We start from the raw sequence: 23,520 nt of genomic DNA, 5'->3' as shown, positions 1-23,520 counted from the left end.
CTGTGGTAAATTATGCAAACACAGCTCACTACGGGAAGCAGAAAGTGTCTGACTTCACGACTTTCTCAGTGAGTCAAAACCATACAGCATTAGAAATATTGTCCTGTCATGATTCTGCCTTAGTGTTCTTGATTTTCCCTGGTCGTGAGGCAGGATCATGACAGAATCTGGTTTCGTGTACAAGCGCATGGTCTGTCATTTGGGCCATGTGCTTGTGTTGTCTTGTTATGTAACTCCGCCCCCTTGTTACCCTCGTCTTGTCATTATTGTCTAGTCAGTTTCACCTGTCCTTGTCATTAGTGTTCCCTTTATAATCCCCTTGTGTTTGCTGTCCTGTGTCGGTTCATTGTTTGACTGTCATATGTTGTGTGAGTCTTTGCTAACTTTCCTGTGAGTACCTTTTGAGAGTTTTGTCTAGTGTATTACTGATCCTGTTTCTGTTATTAGTAGTGATGGCGAGATGAAGCTTCATAAAGCATTGAAGCATTCCATCCAATTGGTTCACTCATGTGCCGAAGCTTCATGGTGCTTCATTTGCTCTATTGTGCCATCAAGTACACAATAAATGTAAAACGTGCAGTGTGATTATAATGACATCGCATGGTTCCATCGCAAAAAAAGAAGCTTGAATAGATCGCTAACAAACTCGCAAAGTCCCAAGTCCGCAAAATGTGAGGGGGAATCCATTGCATTTTGCTGGCCCTTATATTTCAAATAGACCGCCAAACCGCGAACCACTTCCTGAAGCAGTCACGTGGTACAGGCGGCTCGCGAGGCTTCAAACGTCACCGCATTCGTCACCGACACAAGCCTCGATACGCGCTTCACAGAAATCATCCCGGATTAATCGGCACACGCTTCGAAGTCTCGATACGGGAGGACACATCACTAGTTATTAGTTTATAGTCTAGTTTGTCAAGTGTTAGTCTAGTTTAGTCTTCCCCCGTCAGAGTTGTCCTTGTTTTACCCCCTCGTGGGTTTTGTTTTTCCCTGTTTTCTGTCTACAATAAATGTTCTGTGATTGGATACTGTCTGCGCCTGGGTTCATCCGTCATCCACATGACATGTCGAACCAATTCCCAATCTAAGAGCTAGTACTTTTTAGTGAATAAATCATGCTGCTTGACCAGTGTAGTCCAGCCAATTACCAAATAAATTACTCTAATAAGTCAGTTCTTTTTAGCGAATCTATCTCATATAGCACGACTAGTGTGGTCCTACCAAGTTATATATAAATTACTCATCTTTTTAGTGAATCAAAACCATACAGCATGACCAGTTTACAATAGATTCCCGATTCCGAATGATGGTTCTTTTTAGCGAATCAAACATATACATGTCAAGACCAATATTTTTAAATCTGGCTGGTCGTATGATAATTTGTAGAAAGATACACATTATTAGTTTTGTCAGTATATTATTAAACTAACAAGAATTTGTAAGATTTTCTTCTAAAATGTTTGGCAATGGAATTGCATTTCTCTCCCCCCTCCCAAGTTTTTTTTATTAAAACTACAACTTAGAATTGTTAATGGAACCTTGTTTGTTAAATTCCTTAAGATGCCCATTCCAATCCATGAACCCTACTGTGGCGAACAGGACGGCCGAGGGACGTGAGAGAACGGCGCGAGGCCGGTGGTGTGATTGCTAATGAGCAGCACCTGTGAAGCACACCGGTCTCGCATCTCTCAAGGAGGAGCGGAAGCATAAAGGAGGAGCGACGACGTTGATGATCGAGAGAGGAACAGGCGTGTGTTTGGTTTTTGTATTTGTGTTTTATTTTCGGTAGCCAGCAGTCGTCCGCGAGGGGCTGCTGGCGGTATTTTTGGTTTGTTTGTTTTATTTTAATAAAGTATTTTGAATGTTCGCCGGTTCCCGCCTCCTTCTTCCCTGAACATTGCTTCACTTACTTACTTACTTAGGCCTGATACTCCAAGGAGAAGCATAGGCCACTGACAATATTTATCCACCTCGTCCTGTTCTGTGCCAGCTTCTCCAGATCTTGCCAGCTGTAGCCAGCTCTTTCCATCTCGGCTGTGACACTACTCCTCCAGGTGTTTCTTGGTCTCCCTCTACCACGTTTGCCCTGTGGGTTCCACTACAGGGCTTGGAATTTAATGGAATTCTTCGGTTTCTGCAATGTGTGCCCAATCCATCCCCATTTTCGTTTCTTTATTTCCAATTCTATTGCAGGCTGCTTTGCTCTTCCCCACAGCTCTTCGTTCTTTATTTTATCTGGCCATCTGATATTAAGAATACGTCTGAAGCAGTGGTTGGTGAAGACTTGGAGCTTTTTCAGGAGATTATTTGTTGTTTTCCACGTCTAAGATCCGTAGAGGAGTATGGTTTTTATGCTTGAGTTAAATAGCCGTATTTTGGTCTTCAGTGTAATGTTACATGCTCTATATATGGCACCCATTATGCCAAATGCATCTCTTGCCTTGCCTATTCTCCTTTTTACATCTCCTTCTGATCCGCCATCACTCGCTACCTCACTTCCCAGGTAAATGAAGGAGTTGACATCCTCTAGTGGTTGGTGGTTAACCATCAAGCTGGCCAGTCTCTTTGTATTGGCCTTGAGCACTTTGGTCTTTCGTATGCTAATATGGAGTCCTGTCTCGACTGCCTTCTGTTCTACCTCTCTCAATTTCTCTTGCATTTGTTGGTGATTTTGGGACAGTAATGTGATATCATCTGCTAAGTCTAGGTCGTCCAGTTGTGTGAACAGGGTCCACTGGATCCCATTGTGCCTGTTGTCCGTGACTTGCCACATGATCCAGTCTACCACTAAGAGGAATGGTAATGGGGAAAGTAAGCAGCCTTGCCTTACTCCTCTTGTGATGTGAAAAGCCCCTGTCAGCTGGCCTTTATGTATGATTCTACATTGCATTCTCGAATAGGTGTTCTTGATGATGGTGGTGAACTTCTCTGGTATGCCATAGTGTCTCATCAGTTGCCAGAGCACTTCCCTATCCAGGCTGTTGAATGCTTTATCGCAGTCCAGAAATACCATGTAGAGTGGTGACTTAAACTCTTGTGACTGCTCAAGGATGATTTGCAGGGTTGCTATTTGGTCGGCACATGATCTATTTTGCCTGAATCCAGCTTGGTTGTCTCTAAGCTCTGCGCCCACTGCTGCCTTGAGGCCTTGCAATTTTATCCGGTTTAGGATTTTGCCTGGTATGGATAGAAGCATTATACCCCTGTAGTTGTCGCAGAGGCTTAGGTTGCCTTTCTTGGGTATTTTTACCAAATGGTCTTCCTTTCATTCCCCAGGCAGGTCTCCTTCCTTCCAGATCCTACCAAACAGGTCATATACTATTTGCGAGGATGTTATATCTATAGATATATGTCTATATCGGCTTTAAGAGCTTCTGCCGGTATATTATCTGGACATGGTGTCTTGTTGTTCTTGGAGAGCATCCATGAACCTATTAACCTTTATTGACTGTGTCAGATGCCAAGATTTTAGAATTTCAAGCTCTTACCTGACCATTTAAATTCTTAAATTATATTCACAACTCTAACTGACAGTTAAATGAACCTTTTGATCTGCCCTTTGGAGTCATGCTAAGTTGCCAGCATGAACATTTCAGATCAGAGAGACTTGAAAATGAAAATGTCTTCTAAAGACTTTTGAACCCTGGGGGAAAATTGTAATTTCTATGTAAAACGTTCAGTTGTTTTTTCAGAGAACTACAAAGATTAATTTACTTCCATTAAATGATAATAAATTTCATCATACAAAAAGGTCGAAATATGTCAGAATCACGTTTTTCTGTCAGAAACACTGGAGCAGGAGCATACAAGGCCACATGCCCAGTCAAAGCACAATGAATTTTACATGATGACTTTTGGACATTGTCTTTGTAGCCTCTTGCCAGTTTTCCATTTCTGAGCAGATGGGAACATTCAGACAAGAATAATAATGATATTGGTCATGAACTAAACAGAAAATAAGACTCATTGCTCATAAAAAGGGCTAAATTATTATCATGCACAAGACAACTTATTTCCATGATTTTTATCTCCTTTACTCAATTATTTGTTCCGTCTAATTTAAAGGACTCACCTGTTTAGCAATCAATCTGTATCTGATTACAGACACAACTTCCATCATTGTCTCATAGGAATAGCTGTCGCTGTTGATGTAGGCAAAAGGAAATCATAAAAAATATTGAACAGCTCCGGTCTATCAATCAAACCACCACATTCTGTGACAGGAAACTGGCCTGATTAAAGATAGAGGAGCTTTAGTATGTTAATTAGACATCCTGCTCTTTCAGATATCGAGACAGGGATGACCTGATCTGTCCTTTAAAGGTGCAATGTGTAAAAAATTTGAGTATCTATTAACAGAAATGCAATATGACATCCATAACTATGTGTTCAGTAGTGTATAAAGAACTTACTTAATAAACCGTAATGTTTTTATTACCTTAGAATGAGGCATTTATATCTACATAGGCGCGGGAATCCCCTTCAATGAAGGTCGACATATTGTGACGTCATGTTTCTACCGTAGCCGAAAGCGAACAAACAGCGTTACAGAGCGCGTTTCGTCACTACCTTGAAAGAGAAGCCGCAGAAAGCTAGAAGCTAGCCATAAACACCGTGAGTAATGACTTTTCCCTTGTCAGTGGTGTAAAATATGTAGTTGGATTGTTTCATGTAACTTAATTCTTCTCCCTCGCTGTGTTATGGCTTTGCTATGTGTGGATAAATGTGCTGGTTACGTTCGTGAGACAGCTGATTAGCACTCTTGTCATTGACCGTAAAACAGTTACAGGAATCACCAACCCGTCGATCTTGGAAGCATTTTAAGTCGATCGAGTTTCCAAAATCAGAGAAAAAAAGCCTATTGTGTGTAGTAAATGGTGTCTAGGGGATGCGGAGGCGCGCGCGCTGCTACAATCACGTTATTTTTGCCGCACGCACCTTTGGGCTCATGCGGACGCGTCCAGTATAAACAAGGCTTAACGCTGTAACCAGCTCAGCTACAGTAACAGCTCATATTAGCCAGCTAAACTTTTACTACCCTGTTAGAAAAAATATATAGTTGCATAGTTTCATGTGGTTCTTCTCCCTCGCTGTATTATGGGTTTTCTATGTGGGGAGAAATGTGCTGGTTACGTTCGTGAGACAATCAACTAATTACTATTATTATATTACGTATTAAGACCCTTGATCCTCACCTGACTATGGCTTTGTAAACTTTATCCATGGTGTCGTTTATAATGGACTGTGGTACAGAAACTTGGTTTACTCTGGCTATTCTCTGCCGTCTCAGACGACGATGTTTGTCCCGTTTTCGGTGGGCTGAGCCCTTAGTGTAAACTCGCAACCAAACCGCTAGATGTCGCTAAAAGTCACACACTGCACCTTTAAAGCACATTTAGCTAAAAATACATCTAAATCAATCTACATATCAAATTTGTATATAAAATTTATAGGCGACATTCGGTATCTGAATATGTATCTGAATATGACATTAACCTCAGACAATGTATAAAATGTATAGACATTGAACAACTGTAGAACTATATATAATGTCACAGGTTGTTTTGGTTTCATGTTGTTTCATGTCACAGTCATTTTTAGTATTTAGTTGTTGAATAAACTGCACTTGGGTTCGTCAGGCTTCTCTCCAGTGGAATGAATAAATATATCAGCATAAGATAGTAGTCTATATACTAAACTAAAGCACTCTTGAAAAGTATGAATTATATTGCATTAGATAACAAAATATCAAATCAAGTGGCATCTGCAAACAAACGATAGCTTTTCTGGCATTTTTAATTACTTTTTACAAACTTGTATTAAAGTGTTTAGTCAGTTACCAGATATAAAGTATTATCCATTGCAAACATGTAATTGCATTCATTGTCAGTTATTTTTAGTGAATCAAGCTCCACTCTATACACTCCAGTGTAGTGTAATCGATTCCCAAACGTATGACTGTTATGAGATGTTATTGAATCAAAGCCATACATCATGACCAGTGCAATCCAACCTATACTTAAACTAATGACAGTCGTTTGCTTTTGAAGGTTCTTGAAGTTTGTATGTAAAGATTGTTTGTGAAGTATACAATCTAAAACAATCAGATTTGACCTGGCGGTTTCCTCTAGCAAAACTCTCTTATTATTCTTGGTGAAAATTGCATAAGACAGTCTGAGAATGCTGCTAGACAAATAGATTCATCAGACTCTCTACAGCAGTACTTACATAACACTGTCCATTGTTGCATCATCACATGGGGCAGGTGATCAAAATTAACATGACAGGAAACAGGAACTCAAAACAAGAGCATAAAAAAACAATCAAAGGGGTGCTAAAGGACATCCTTAGTGACACAGTACAGATAATTGAAACTTCATGTAAAAATTTGCAGTGCAAGAGGTTAGCTATTCAAACATAATTTTGTCCCATCAATAATTTTCCCCTTTTCTCTGCCTGTAGTTTGAATCCATACAGCTATGATGAAACCTGTGTGTCCAGCAGTGTGGATCATTTGCCACTGGCCGCTCTTCCCATTCTTGCTATCGCTGCCCCTCATTACCAGAATGCTGTAGCAGCAGTCATTGCTCAGGCCAATCAGGTTTACCGAAACTTCCTTCAGTCCCCAGAGGGTGTGGGCTTCACTGGACAGGTAAACATATTGGTTATTGGCCAATATTAGCAAAATATTTATTAAAAAAATATGTATATACAGTATATATATATATGTGTATATAAATTTGTTTTTTAATTAAATGTATTATTGATGTGCATTGTTCAACATTTGATAGGTCATACTCATTCCTCTACTTTTACATGTAGATTACCTTTGTTGTCATCTAACACTCATGTAAGACTAAAATTCCTGATAAGACGAACACAGACACTTTCACAAACACAGATACCATGCAATAATCAATAAATCTGCAAATCCGGAGAAGAGAACATGAAGCAGGGGCACAGAAAGCCATTTGCCTAATCTTCTCTCCTCACCCATCCTGAACCCCTCTCTTCCTACTCCTTTTCTTTTCACCCTGGCTGAAAGTTCACTAAGATATCCAAATATCTTCACCAAATATTATGTGTCTTGTTAATCTATTGTTTTTTACCTTTCATATTTGGTAATTGGTATCATTTAAATGTCTCAATCCTGCTCATAATCTATATACAAAACATGATGGATCAGAGACAATTTTGTAAGCTATTTTTAAAGTAGCCTGTTCATAGATAGTCTGCAATGATGTCTGTTCTTTAACACCAATCATTTTCCAAACTGTGTGAATCATCCGGAACAGTTTAGTCCTCAACTGCACAGAGGTTACCAAACCAGACTATAATGCTGTATCTACTTAAGCTCTCAAAGACTGCCTGGTAAAAAAAATCATAAACTTTTGATCAACACCATAAACCCTCAGATGACGTAAAAAGTGCAGCCGTTGTTGTAACCTTCTACAGAGATTATCTACATGGATATTCCATGTCAGTGAGTAATAAAAAAAAGACACCCAGATATTTATATGAAGGGACCTGTATAATGTTTGATTGTGGATGTTTGATTGTTTGATTGTGGATTGATTGTGGCCTGTGATCACCAACTCCTCTAGGGTCAAACACCATTTCCTTTGTCTTATTGACATTCAGAGCTAGCTGGTTGTCCTCACACCAAGTCACAAACCTTCCAATCTCTGAAAAATATTCAGACAAGTCCCCATTATTTTTCACTAAGCCTAAAATTGCAGTATCATCTAAGAATTTAATTGTGTATTTAATAACTTGTATTTAATTTAATAATTGAGAATTTAATAACACCTTCTGCACCGTTGAACAAAACCGGTGAACTAACACAGCCCTGCTGTGCTCAAGGTTCTGAATTCAGGTAGTGTTCCATTAACACTGACCTGCTGCCTATGATTGGTTAAAAAAAGAATAATACCATTTTTATAATAAATGGATGAACTTTAAAATCATTCAGCCTCGCAATTAAGAGATGTGGCTGCAGCATATTAAAAGCTAAGCTAACATCTACAAATAAGAGACGTGCATACGAGCTAGAATCCTCTAAATGCCTATTTATGAAGTCTGTTATGGCTATAACAGCATTATCTGTACTTCTATTGCTCCTATATGCAAATTGAAATGGGTCTAATATACCACTAACCTCTGTTATTACAAAATTAATCATAATTTTCTCAAAACACTTCATTACTATTGAAGTAAGTGCCATTGGACAATAATCACTATTCTCCTTACAGCTAACCTTTTTTTGAGACCGGGATAGTAATAGAACTATTCCAAATTGAGGGAACTGTATACGTGTCTAAGGACTTCTCATACTGTAGATGGGGCACCGGGCTTCTGCCAGCTCTTCACTGCACGATTTCAATAACCGCCCTGAGATGCCGTCTGGCCCAGAAGCCTTGTTGGGACTGACATCTGAAAACAGTCTCTCCACCATATGCTGCTCAATAGTTATTTTAGAGGAATCTAATACTGACAAAGCATCCAGTGCAGTTTCCTGCTCCTGTGAGAAGTCTCTTAGTGTTGCAGTCTTTTGTGGCTGTTTGAATACATTCAACCACATGAGCGTTTACACTACGAAAGCAATCCGGTTGAATGCGTTTTCAACTACCTCTAGAGTGGTCGAAAGTGGACAAGCTCAAAATGTTTTAGACTGTATTTAATTTATAAAATATACATAAAGAGATAGCCAGAGCGTGCTGAGTGACGCAATCAAGAACGCCGCTGTTCCATTTGCAGAATAACCCGACTTGCGTCCTCTCGTCCTTGGGAGTTCGTTCTCCTGAGTCAAACTTGGCAAGTCTGAACTACCAGGACGGAAGTCCGATGTTTGCGTACTTGGTATTGAGAATCGACCCTAGTGTGAGCCAGTTTGTTCCCTTAGTTTCTGATTACGTTCACATGTTGTTCATTTAGTTCCCTAGTTTACCTCTGTGTATTTAAGCCCTCAGTTTTCTTTGTTCAATTGTCCGTATTTTACGGCTGCTTATAGTTCCTGCTTTCAACTTTATTTGCAACCTATTGGTGACAACATGGAACTAGAATCAAATGGAAACTAAATTATTACAAATTAAGTGAACTTTGCAGAAGCACAAGTAAAAGACCTACACGCAGAATACCTTCACCCACGCCGCTGGATTCTGTTGCTGGGCCAACAGTCACTTAAAGTTAATCTTTCCGAAATCTCAATAAGTTGATAGTTCATCCACAATGAAAATTCTGTCATCATTTACTCACCCTCATGTCATTCCAAACATATGTTTAATGATATCTGAGAAATGTCTGTCCTTTTATTGAAAGTCTACCCAAACCAGTTTAAAGACCGTTAAAATAATTATTAAGAGATTGTAAAATAAATCCATATGAATCGAGCATCTTCATCCACATCCTTTGAAGAGACATGATCATTTTATATGATTAACAGATTTACTTTAGGCTTTTTTTCCACATATAAGCATTGATCAGTAAACATAAACAGAAACACAATTGTACTTGCTTGACACGTGAGAACAAAACTCACTGGTTCTTGCGAAGCTCAACTGTCCTGTGTAACACGTGAGAATGAACCTCGTTGGTCAAGCAAGCATAACTTGAGCTTTAAAATTTGATTGCTGATCAATGTTTATATGTGAATAAAATCTAAATAAAATATGTTCATCATTTAAAGTGATTGTGTCTCTTCAGAAGACTTAGATTAAGCTGGCTCGATTCATACGGATTAACTTTATGATCTGTGAATAGATCTTCAATGAAGGGAACTAACCCTTTAAGAGCTCTGTATGTAATATATAATCTTCAAATGCTTGTTTCAGGTGTGCCTGGTGGCAGACTGTGTTGGCGGTGTCCTTTGTTTTGACGCCTTGTGTTTCAGTGGTGACAAGCAACACAGAAGCCCTGAGGGTGGCAGCACCAACAACAGTACTGAGAGCCTAAAGGTACAGAAGAACATGCACAAAAAACCACCCTGAACTCCTGCCTTTCACTTCTCTTTGAAGCTGACTGTCATTCTCTTCTTATCAGACATAAATCCATGTCTGCTCAAGTGAATCCTTCACATTTATGCCCTTCAAAGCTTTTTTGTCTGTTCTCATTTCTAAATGTCATAGGACATCTTCCTGTTCCCATTTGTCTCCTCCTCAGCTCTCTCCCTGTCTTTAAGGATTAGTTCACCCAGAAATAAAAAAGTGCCATCCTTCATGTTATCTCAACCCCATATTATTTTTGTTCTGTCCAGACTTTTGTTTCCCCATATTATGTCAATATTTTTGTAGAAATATTGACGTGTAGGGAATCCATCTGGGCTGAGTTCAAAATGAGTGGTCAACGTTGGACTCCATTTTTAAAGTAACAACTCCTCTAATTGGTTGATCTCTCTTCAGGATTGTGGGTAATGTTTTTTTCATTGGGAATTTGGCTATTAAACTTGCTTTTTAAATGTTTAAATTACGTTTAAATCACACATCAATTGAGACATCTACAGAAGCATATCAGAGCTCGGGGCTCATGGTAGGTCTATCTTGAAAGGCTTATAGGATTTTGTTAAATATCTATTTCAATTTGGAGAAAATGAATAGGGTTTATACTTCTGCTGCACTGTATTTCATATACAATTTATCATAACTTTGTCTTTGGCAGTCTTGCTTGACTATATAGTAATTCTAGAGGTCTTCATTTGTAAATATGAACACAGATTCTATTTTGTGAACTTCAATTTTAAGGAAAAAAGTAAAAAGGAAGCAAGATGACAACCACAACTGCTGAAAATTGATACTGAGGAACATACACTTCTGACTGCTGTACAAATGACTTCGGTTACGGTTGTCTTTATGTTCCAGGAGAAGCCATGTGCGGTGAACTCCCTGAGCCCCACTCTCCGAGGCAGCAAGCGTCTGAGTAAGAGCAACATTGATGTGTCAACCCCGTGTGATCCGCTGTCTGGAGTCCGCCATCCACTCATCAGAAAGCAAAGTGACTCGTGTGATGCAGACGTGGCCAGTGGTCAGTGTGATGTCTTTATAAGCAGGTGAGATTTGTTCATTGCTTCACTGACATGTGTTGACATTTTAGTTACTGCTTATTCCCAATATGTCTGATTAAACATGGATGGACTTTAAATCATTTCATTAATTTAGTTGGAGTGAATGTGTTCATTTGTCATGTCCTGGAGTGCATGGCAGGAGCATTTCTCAATATTAAAACCTGAAAATTATATTACAGAAAAATCATATATATATTTTTTCCATGTCTCTGATTAAAATGCTTGAAGCAAAACAGGTTTCCTTGGGAATATTCTGGAAATGCATTTATAGTTTTCCTTCGTCTTCATTATCACTTTCCAGCCTGCTAGTCTTTTCTAATGTTATTTAACTAACAAATGCCAGGGTTTTAATGATTTTAATAAAATAAAATCTTAATTTTAAGATTGTAAGCACAATTGTTTTTTATATTTCTTTTATTTATTTATTGTGGATTTATTGGTTTGTCTCACTTTAAAACATTCCATAAGTTTCATAAAATTACAGAAATCATTTCAAAAGACTGGTGTCAAAAGTCTCATTTACATGTTTATAAAAACACTTCATTACATTACACAAGCATATTTATGTTGGTTTAGAAATAAACAGAAATACACATAGGAAATGAATAAACAGTCTGATATTTGAGACGGTTTTATGCAGATCATAACAGTTTCTATCGCATGATATAAATACACTTAGGTAGTGTATGAAAGCATGCTTGGAATGTTATGAATGCTAATGAGTCATTTAGTTGCATTGTTCAGTTTACAGATAAAGTGATGTTTGAAAATTGATAATTTATGTGTTTTCCCTGCTATTCCCTGTCAGATTTATTATTAAAGACTTTTCCTTAATCTCCTGGATCATGCGATTTTTGCAACCATATAGTGATGATAAGATTTTTAGGTGTCTATAAAGAAATCCTCCATGTTAAAGAAATCTAGTGAAAGCGTTAGTTCAGACAGGCCACGTAGGCATAGCTCAGAATCAGCTGACTATCAGCGGTTCACTCTCTCTTATCACAGTGACTCTCCCATCTATGGTACGTGTATATATATATATATATATATATATTTATATATATGTGGCACTATTACTCCTTTCCAGCTTAGCCATAAGCTTTGCCTCCTTTCCAGCTTAGCCCCCCCCCTCCCCCCCATCAGTATTCTTAATCCATAGCTGTATGTTCTGCACCTGTGCTGTCGTTGTTGTTTTTTCCCGCTCTCTGTTCTCGATCTACAACAAGGCATGCCTTCCAAGCTGTCCTCGAACATCTCCTTATTAATCATCTCTATACAAAATTCTATCAATTGCTAAATATTATTGTACAGTCATCGTTTCAATGTCATGCTGATGGTTCCGGGGTGGGTGGGTTATTACAGGCCCAACTAATCCTAATTTATTGTAAAGCTGAACCCCTATACAGAACCATACTGCCAAACCAAATGTTGTAAATTAACAACAAAAAATCATGTTACATTTCCAGAGTAGTCCTGAGTGAAATTATCCTAAAATGGATGATTGCAATGGAATGTATCAAGGATAAAGATCTTGCTTGGTTCTAAAGTTTTAACAGACCTGTCATGGGGGCACATGATGACATCAGCATAAAATGAAAACATTAATTCTGATTAATCATTAACAAAGTTTAACTAATAAATGAAGATAACTTGCTTTCCATGCCTGCTGTCTCACAGTCTGTCTCAGGACGATCAGTGTGACTCCAGGCAGGCTCTCATTACAGGCTGCTTTGAGTTTGAAGTATCAGATTGCTTTCTGCTGGGATGCCCACTGGGGCTGGTGCTAGCAATGAGGAGGACGGTGTTACCTGCCATTGATGGTATAGATCAGCTTCCCTTTCACACGCACACACTCAAAGTGTTTATTTTTAAAGAAATTTTCTGTTTTAAAGAAATAATAAATGTGATTTATAGTGATTTTTTTTTTAAATTTCGTGCTCAAAGTAATTACCCAATGAATGGTTACTCTCTTTTATCTCTATTAGTGGCTCAAATCCAGCCAGCTTGTTCTCAGATTTTTAATCTGTTCTACCCATCGGACCCCTCTGCCTCACGTCTGGAACCTTTGCTGCACCCAGTTCTCACCCACCTTCCCCCCTTTCCTGTTTCCCGTTACCAGCGGTACCCTCTGGGTGATGGGCGCTCCACTCTCATTGGTAAGAGCTTACTCTCAGGCTCCCCAACTCGCATCACTCAAGTAAATATGGCTGTAAAATGTGTTTGTTTTACACGTAAATAAAGAGAGCAAAGTACAAAGATTTATTATAACTTAATCTAAGTTGTAAGGTTTGGCAGATTTTAGGTCTTGGCAATTTGATATTTTAAGACATTAACTTATAATAATTTAATAAATTAATTCAACCATATTAATTCAAGTTAAAAGTTCTATTTTTTTCTCCATCCAAAAAAGTCATGTCACTGGTTTTCCACTGGAACATATGGAAAACGTCTCGGTTACTGATGTTACCCTCGTTCCCTGAAGGAGGGAACAGAGAAACGTCCATAATGACTTATTAGGGTCTTGGAAGCCCCAATCAGCTTTGTGTAGTAGAAAACAGGCCAATGAATATTGGTGAGAGTTGGGATGTGACGTCTCTGTTGCCTCCTTCAGGGAATGAGGGTTACATCAGTAAGTAAGACGTTTCCATTCCGTCAGTCATGTTCAATGTTACGTCGATACTGATGTATTGGGGTCCCTATAGAAAGCGCCACAGCGCCACTGAACCGTTTTACGAGTGTTAGAGATGCAATGCTGGCAAGCTGTAGCATGCCCTTTTGCCATCTGGACACTCATACAGTTGTGACGTACCCAGCGCCCCATGTAAGGCCAAGGAAAAATACTTCTTCATGCCAATGGGATGACAGGGACAGGGCTTACCCTGGAGAAAGTCATTGCTGCTTTTCCTTTTACTTGTTGTTATATTGGAAGAGTGATTTGGGTTTCAATTTTAGTACAATAGAGAGTGATGCTACGGAGGCCACGCCCTGCTAAAAGGGAGGTAACTTGTGATGGATACACATATGGACAGATCCGTGGGCTATTACTACATATGGAAGATCTCTGCGGTAGGTCCTGTCTAGCCAGGGAAGGAACTACTACCGATGTCAAGACAGGGCAGAGTAGAATCTGCCAAGGGAAAGACACGGGTTTACCAACAGGGAAATGGAACACATTTATATGGAATTACCAAGGGGGAATCACAGCATATGGGCACCTAGCCCAGTACAAGGGCTGACTGGCCAGGCATGCACATAAGTACTGGGTCTGGCGTCAAACACCTCCGCTGCGTCTGACTACCGAAGGACACTGGAGGAACTTGATTCAGGGTTCCCTAGTAGGGAACTGTTGTGGCAAAAATTCATCTCAAACAAACATCACTGCGTAAGAGACACTCAGAGTCAAATTATATAAAATAGAAGTATTTATTCTTGCAAGAATAGGAGCAGTCTAATACACAGTTGTTACCCTGTGCAGAAGAGTGACACACCCCCAGACAGACTGAACTAGCTTTTATCTTAGTTTCAAGGCCTTCTTCCCCCCAGAGCCTTCCTCCCAGTAGTTTTCCATAGACGTCACTAGTTGGCCCACTAAGCTCCCCTGCACCAAATGGCCTTCTGACATCTAGGTCAGAGGTCCTTCTTCGTCTGTTCTCTGGAGTGTCTCCCCCTTCTGCCTCCCCAGGTACATAAACAGAATCTTCTCTCACTACAAGTGAGAGACACACATGTGACATTATTTGAATCATCTATATTTTACTAAAGATCAATGAATATCATTAAAATTGCCACCACAACTCCTCACTTTTTATCATTATGATTACCCATAATCACAATAATAAACAATAAGACACATTTTAAGTCATATCATCACACTTATACTCTTCATCTCTGGTTTTCACTGACCACTCTCTTAAACATTTGTGAAATAACATTTGGAAAAGTAAAAAGCTTAGGCTGTTTTTGTGGGGATAGTCCCTTAAGTATTAGCAAGCAAGTAAAGACTTTATCTGCGGCCGGGCTGAATGAATAAGCACTGTTATTGCACTCCCGACCTAGGTCGGACCCTCAGTCACCTCAGTATAAACAAGAAATAGTGTATAGTTTAAGTAGGAAACACATCAATTTAACACCCTGGTTATCATTACACATCTTGAAACCCACATGGCATTTCAACAGGCTAAGAAATACGAAGAAATAAAAGTAGAATAAAATCCCTCATTTCGACCCCTCTCCTTGTACGTCAACACATAGCGGATAACCACAGCTTTTAACCTTCTGTTCATATCAAAAACATTCATAGAAATAAAGAAAAAGAAAAGGAAACATACACTTTAACACATGTCACAGTAGCTCCCACTACTTGTATCATCATATTTTGTTCATCCAACTGAACAGACTCCCAGCTTTAACCAGTCTCTGTACTGAGCTGGAAACACATTATAATGCATGGTAAACATAACAATATTGATAATCCTATCGCTGAAATTGGTAGTACAGTACCCCCAACCCCCCAAAGATTAACCAATCTTATCCATTTACCATCAATCCACGCCCATTTCCATACATCGCCTCCATTTTCCTAACCATATTTTCTTAACTTTTAACTCGATTCAGCCAATGGTTTTACTTAGTAAGCTCTATTTAACACCATATTTAATAAAATCTATCCAGAAAAGGTTTTTTTTTTTTTTTTTATCCATTCTTTTAACCAATGTAGTTGTTCAAAATTAACTCTAATATTTCCATTACGGACACAATCAATATATTTTCTACATTTACAATCAAATCAATACCTAGTTTGATTCAATCAAACAAAATCATCACAAAAACAGATTCTTCTGTTAAACTTCAACCATCAGTTGTGTTGATCATCTCGTTCGCCCCACGGACGTTCTGTGTTCTTTTACCTTTAACTTTTAATTCAAATATGCTGTGGTTCTACTTAATAAGCTTCAACAATTATACCTATAATTTACATTAATTAATAGATCTTCTCTTCCCCAAAAACATTTTCCTTAAATATTTCCTAATGAATAAGTAACCAATCAAATCTTTTGATCTAGTGTATATCAATACTAAGCCCTATTTTGATTTAATCGAATCAAATCCTCAAAATAATCACAAAACCACATTCTTAAACCATTAGTTGGTTCACATCCTCCTCCAGGCGTGTTGATCATCTCGTTCGCCCCATGGACTATGGGATGGTTGTGGCCGGTTGGTGTAGGTGAGAGGCTTGGACCCAGGTGTCACACTCTCCAACCATTTTCTGATCCTTATAAGGTTTTCCCTTAAATCATGACCGCACCCCCACTGGAGTGAACTGTCACCTGTGAATGGAGACCTTAAGTATTTTGTTAGTGACCGCTTGTCTTGCCGCTCGTCCCCTTTGGTGTGACCTGTGGAATCAACAACCTGAAACATTATCTCCGGATAATTTCTTGCTCACTTAATAGCACTCGGGGTCCTTTTACCCTGAAAAACACTCAACCCCTGTCCTCATGTCCACACAATATTTATACATTTGGAACAGAATTAGTTCTGTTTGATCCAATCCTTCCTGACATTCTGTAAAAGGAAAATTTTAAGTTATGCGCTGCGCAGGTGTAGCACCTTTCTGCCACACTAATAACCCAGGCCAGGACAGTTAGCCAAATTCATCCATAACCATTATTTTAGTGGGCACATTTTGCCCTGTCTCCCAATCCTGCATGCTCTCTGTAAAGAGAAACAGATTTCGAGGTTATTGTCAGATAGTAAAGTACGTAGTTTCTTTTGTCTACTGTTCTCCCGTGGCCTTCGATGCCCTGGCGTTTCCTGTTGAAACAATCTTTGTTATTGGTGTGTGCGGCACACTCACAGACATCCATTTTGTTAGGCAGAAAAAATGGCTTCTTTCAGGGCTTTTATCAAATTACCCCTAGTGTTCTCCCAACATTTTTTCAGCAAATGTGAACCCCTTAATAAACCATATTTGGCAATTGTTATACCATCTCCCTCTTGATGCACGACACAACTCGAGCATCAATTTAACATAACATTTAACATAGTGTTTTTTATAAAGTTTGCCATCAACACTAACCCAAATGTTGTCCTTCAGACAAATTTCCTCCAGACATCTTTCTCTGCCTCTGAAACAAAAATATTACATTCTTCACTTAAAGCCACAATCTCATCTTCTTATCGAAGTATTTGAAAGGCAACGGCCCTCAGTTTCACAGCGTATTCTGCTTTTCAGGCCTGTTGTTTGGTCTCTCAAGTCAGTCATCTACAAACATTTCCAAAGTCATCAATTTTCCCTATCATTTCAGGTCGTGCTGTGCAGACTTGGTCAATGTCAGTCAATCATTCAATCATTTCTCCCCCTTTGTTCACAATAATCATAAATGTGAGGGGCTCTCTTGATAATTTCATGTTGACTTAGCCAATATGTCACTTTGTTGTTTCCCTCAAATCTACAACATTTTCATTTATCTCAGCCCATGCCAGATGGTGATCTACAACTACACAATTCCAATTTACTGATCTTCAAATCTACATTATGTATGACAAAAGTATTACTACCAGACAGAGCTTGATGGCCAATCAACTTAAAGCTTGTCCCATGTTCTGTATTGTCTCTTCATCAGAATTATCAGCTTCTTTAAAATTTGTCATTTGCCTTAACCCATCTGTAATGATAAACTCATTCCAGAGGTTAATGACGCAATATACACACCATTCAGGCGGAATATTAGTGCCCCAAACTAATACATACAAGACATAAAGTGCTGTCACCATCACACACACACACTCATACTAGACACACATATGTTAACTGCTCATTCTCAATGTTCACTTTTCTTTATATTATTGCTAAAAGATTTAAATTTTAAATAAGATTTTAAACTTCCCATTTTCCTGTAGCTTCTACCTAATTTTACACGGTATCTTAACCACTTTCAAAGCACGTCTGTTCATTATTCATTTGATTTTTAGACAAGTCAGCTGGGTTGTTTTGTTTCATTATCATTATTTTGCTTCAGCTTGCTCTAGCAGGCAGATAACAGAAAGACAGACACAGTTACCATCCCTTCCTCCAACTCAGGCAGTCTCTCTCGCTATAACAAATAATTTTTCCACCAGCCTCCTAAGGCTGTAACTTAGACAAAATTTGTATTCATTACAATAACCTTTGACCATTCACCTTTGTCATCCAGACTTTCCTTAAATCAAAAGCTGTCTTCATCTTTAGACACCACCATGTCTAACGACCTTCAAGAGTTAAAACTATGTCATAGACCTATTAGTTCAAAATCAACACTATGATTTTCCTTGCCCATAAGGCAAACCAGTACATAAAAAGTTTTGCTACTGTCTCCACAACAACTAATGGGAATCACTTCATGGCCTCAGCTGGCTCTTGAAAGCCCACTCCTGTTAGCCCTTTATCTATAATCTCCATCAGGGTGTTTTCCCCTGGCATATTTGCAGACGCTTGTCACAATAAAAAAACAAGCCATACAACTAATGCGGTTTCTTCTGGCGAGTGGTATATATAGAGGAGCTTTGCTTTATTGGGGAGACATGCCGTGACTCGTCACCGCGTCATCTCCCCTTAACGGCATAAGTACGCTGCTGGCCTCACAGCTCCTGCTCAACCCTCATACCTGTCTCACATAACACACCTCCATTCAGGAGATGCCCAATGACTTTACGTGATGCACTCTGGCTTAGGTTGCCCCCTGTCTGGCCAAAGAAGGTCTTACCCGTCATCGAGATGGTCACTCGTGCCCACTGGTGACCGCTCTTTCCAATCACACAATCAGTTCTCTTCAACAGACCTCAGCTGTTTTCTGGAGCTTAGGAAAGGCACGTTCAAGAGTCACCAGGGCCATTCGGATTGCCTAATAGTGTTCACACAGGGAGACAGGTCAATAACAACAGTATTTAATCACTTAAATCCATTAACTATCTTAAAAGCAGAAACCTAGCTGCTTAGATTATACTCAGTGAATTTAGATCACAACCGTACATTCAGTGTACTTCATCTGTAGCCGGAGCCATCGGTCCTGAATGGTGGAGACTAAATGAGACAAAGTTGTTACTGGTCCTAAAATACGCTAATCAAAATGTCACCTCTATCGTTTAAGGTCTGTATTATTATTTTAAAGACTTCTTTAAAGTCATTCAGTTTTACTTAAATCCATTTACAAATACAAATAGCCCTCTGAACGGCAATGATTTCTTTTAACCTCTCCATGTCTATGATTTTCAACTTAAACACTGTGCTTTACTTATGACACAGGCTCAGATAACAGCTTTTAGCTGACATTGAATCAGAGAGAGACTCTGAGGCATTCAGGACTGGTACACTGCATTTTCATAAAACTTTTAACATCAGACTTTATCTACCATATTTTAACTCTAGCCCAGCTTAAGGCATCTTTGCCAGAAATTACATGTGTTTCAAATAAACATATTATTTATATTTGTCTTTTGCCCACCTCAGGGAATTTAGACATTACAAATTTCCACTCAGATTGAGTCTCTGTCGCACTGGCTGTTTCAGCCACAGCACACATCAGATTTAGATAAGCGAACTGTTTCATTACAGCCAATAGCAGACTTATCTTTTGGAAGCAAAACATCAGCTTCTAGCTCTTTCATGGTCAACTTTTCAAGCTGTTTGTTTAATCAGATGCCTTTCAACACATTTTACATTTAGCAACTGTTAATTCAGTAGCCTACTGCTTCTGCTTATTTGTTCTTACATAAAAATAATTATTCTAGTTCTCAATAACGTTTCACATTTCTCAATCTCAATTTTAATTGTCAAGTTCTCAACCATAGTTTAATATTTGACTTAAGTTTTCTCTTGGAGTTTATCAATCTCCAATTAGGATTCACACTAATTTTGACAAGGCTTCTCTGCATCTTTTGCAGTTATTATAAATCATCTTTGAGATCTGTCTCTCTATATTACCTTTACATATTTTGCAACTCACATTTGTTGGAGTCACAAAAGGATTCACTTTAAGACTTCAATCTTTTGACCTTGTTTTTTTATCTCTTATTTCTCAGACCAAAAATTGTCACTGTCGTCATTTAAACACTGATCTATTTTCAACCCCACATTATTATCAGAAATGTGTCACGTGTTAAATGGTCCTGCTGACCACAATCAAGACACTCTCTGTCATCTGGTTGGTTCGTGTGTCAGCCTCAACTACAGCATCAGACACCTTGCAGTTTGATCACTGTGAGCTTCCAAAGGGCTTCAACTTAACTGCACACCCTTGAAGCAGTGTGTGTCCCATTCAGGAATGTAAACAGACCCACTGATAAGCAGTTCTCTGTATTCCTTTGACCATCCACCAATGGCGGATTCAATCACAATAGCCAACTCATACTCTTCATCATTATTATTGGCAGAACATAATTTCATGAGCAGCACAGAGAATGCTCAAAATATTCGAATTTGTTTTCTGTCTTTACCTTACTAATTTGGTATTATCATCAACAACACTAATTACAAATGTACTGTTGCTGTTATCCCAGCTTATCTTTTACAAAACATCATCTGCAAATCTCTTCAAAATGAGATCTTCAGAGCAGAGCTGTTTACAGCATTTGCTCTCTTCTGTCTCACTATTTATTTATTTATTTATTTTCCCGGACTGTTCAGTTACTCTTCATAAAGTGTAACAATTTGTACATCATTATTTTCATTACAACTGGTTTGAAGCCTTTTCCCTTCCATCACATGGTTAGTCTGCAGATTCAACTTAATATTATCATTATTGTCTCAGTCTTATCTCTACTGTTTCTCCAAAACAGATTATATTACTCAGTCCGTAAATTACACAGACAACCATTATAGCTACTTGCTTCAATACCCTTATTTTCTTAACATTAATAAAATAAAGCAGATATATCATCATTTCAATCATTATTTTATCAAAATCTAGAATTGTTCCCCATTCTGCTTAAAACATTCTTCATATCATATTAATCCCTGTCAATCATACCATGCCTTATTTTATTCTAAAACTTTTCATATCATTTAAACAGTTAATTTGACTTCCATAAATTCTGTCAGACCATGTCTATTTTCATCACATATAGTTTTCTACTATATTTCTCCTTTCTTTTCCCTACATGCCAGTTCCTTCATTATCCTCTCCTTTCTTTTCTCAAACATGCCAGTTCCTTCATTATCTAACCAGTACATGATTGTTTGCACAATCCCCACACACACATGTCTCACACACCACCTTTTTGTTTTTTTCACTTCCCTCTTCCACCAAGTCTCACTTACAGTTCCCTCTATTTCACACAGACAGCCTTATTGCTTCTTCCTACTTCAATATCTAAAACATACATTTCCCCCCATATTTTCCTAGTTCTACAGAAAACCGGTGTATCAAATTTGGCATGCTTACTCTGAGATTTTCCCATACTGGCTGTTTTCTGTTCCCTGTGGATTTCTCTTCAACGCGCGTTTTCTCTAATCTGTTTAGGCGTCCCCAACAGACCCGATTCTTTCTTTTAACCCAAATCGGTCGGGTTGCACTATTAGTGCCCTCCTAATTAAGGTTTACCAAAAACTGTTCTGGTTCCCCCTAATTAGCCTCAGTACCTAAAAACAATTTGCTCCGTCGTGGAACAACTAATTTTCAGGGTACCTATCTGTTTGAAATCTCTTGATCTGTTACAGTTCTCACTTAATCCCAGATTATTTATCTGCTTGAAATTTCTTGTTCTGTTACAGACCTCAATTAATCTCAGATCATTTTCCCTCGTATCTGTTTGAAATTTCTTGATCTATATAGATCTCAATTAATCTCAGATTACGTACCACAGAAACAGCCTTCAGCCAATATGGTTCAATTTCACTCTTCTCCCCAATTAAACTGAATTTAATTAACTTACCCAAAAGAAAATAAATTGAACTGTCTCTTACCAGAGATGCTTCTGTTGCCACCGGGTTCTTTCAATTGATTCCAGTGGAGTTTCTCCTGGCCCTGATAGCGGTCGGCCCCTCTCTCTGAAATTTACGAGGTAGAGCTGGAACTGCTCAGTCCAGGTGGCCAAACACCGTCCGCTCTCAGGTCCAGAAGGCACTTCCAAGGAATCCCACTATTCTGACACCAATCTGTTGTGGCAAAAATTCATCTCAAACAAACATCACTGCGTAAGAGACACTCAGAGTCAAATTATATAAAATAGAAGTATTTATTCTTGCAAGAATAGGAGCAGTCTAATACACAGTTGTTACCCTGTGCAGAAGAGTGACACACCCCCAGACAGACTGAACTAGCTTTTTTCTTAGTTTCAAGGCCTTCTTCCCCCCAGAGCCTTCCTCCCAGTAGTTTTCCATAGACGTCACTAGTTGGCCCACTAAGCTCCCCTGCACCAAATGGCCTTCTGACATCTAGGTCAGAGGTCCTTCTTCGTCTGTTCTCTGGAGTGTCTCCCCCTTCTGCCTCCCCAGGTACATAAACAGAATCTTCTCTCACTACAAGTGAGAGACACACATGTGACATTATTTGAATCATCTATATTTTACTAAAGATCAATGAATATCATTAAAATTGCCACCACAGAACCAACCTGAAAAGGCAGTAGGTGCTCATATCCCCCCCGCTAGAGGGGAAAGTAGCTGCAAGCGAGACACAGAGTCAGCCTTCCTGCACATTACCTGTTTGTACCCAACACACGGGAAAAAAACGTCTCAACCCAGAGATTGTAGAATCTCACAAAGGTGTTAGGTATCTCCCAACCCGCAGCTCTGCAGATCCCAGAGAGGCGCCGTGCACCCATGCCCAGGAGGAAGCAACACCCTGAGTAGAATGAGCCCTCACTCCGATGGGGCACGGCTCGCCTTGGGACTTGTACGCCAGGTCGATGACAGCCACTATCAATTGGGCCAACTTCAGTTTGGAGACTTCTGCTTCAGACTTCAGACCTAGAGCTGCTCTGAGCTTCTGAAGCTCTGGGTGCGGTCCACGTAAATATGCAGTGCTCGAACAGGACACAGGAACGCATGGGCTTGGTTTGCCTCCTCCAGGGTAGCGCTTCAGTTCACCACCTGGTTCCTAAAGGGAGTGGTGAGAACTTTGGGCACATATCTGGGCTGGGGTCTCAGAATCATGTGAGACAGGGCCGCCCGAACACAAGGCATGATTCGCTGACCAAAATACCTGCAGGTCCCCCACCCTCTTAAATTGAGCAAGCTCGGTCAGATCAAGCTCGGTCTTTAGAGACAGGAACTTAAGCTCAACTGTCTCCAGGGGCTCAAAGGGAGCTCTCTCTAGATCGGAAAGAACCACAGAGAGGTCCCAGGAGGAGATGAGGCATGGACTGGGAGGATTTAACCACCTCAACCTATCAGGAACCTGATGACCAGGTCGTGCTTTCCCAGTGACCTGCCATCAACAACATTGTGATGTGGTGCAATGGTGGCAACATATACTTTAAAG

The 23,520-nt window shown here is 39.3% G+C and overlaps 1 protein-coding gene across 2 annotated transcripts in view; it reads left to right on the top strand.

Moving 5' to 3' along the window:
* The window catches only part of plrdgb (PITP-less RdgB-like protein), a 156,631-nt gene that overhangs the window by 98,267 nt on the left and 34,844 nt on the right, over window positions 1–23,520 (top strand). For both annotated transcript variants that reach the window (XM_077195253.1, XM_077195245.1), the window contains exons 6-10: window positions 6,463–6,652; window positions 9,831–9,953; window positions 10,854–11,041; window positions 12,734–12,876; window positions 13,042–13,212. In XM_077195253.1, the coding sequence (XP_077051368.1) occupies window positions 6,463–6,652; window positions 9,831–9,953; window positions 10,854–11,041; window positions 12,734–12,876; window positions 13,042–13,212 (815 nt within the window). The remainder of the gene's footprint in view (window positions 1–6,462; window positions 6,653–9,830; window positions 9,954–10,853; window positions 11,042–12,733; window positions 12,877–13,041; window positions 13,213–23,520) is intronic.

Source organism: Siphateles boraxobius, unplaced genomic scaffold (assembly GCF_051911475.1).
Source record: "Siphateles boraxobius isolate OS27281-9 unplaced genomic scaffold, OSU_SipBor_1 11, whole genome shotgun sequence".
NCBI lineage: Eukaryota > Metazoa > Chordata > Actinopteri > Cypriniformes > Leuciscidae > Siphateles > Siphateles boraxobius.
This window is presented reverse-complemented; position numbering and strand designations above follow the sequence as displayed.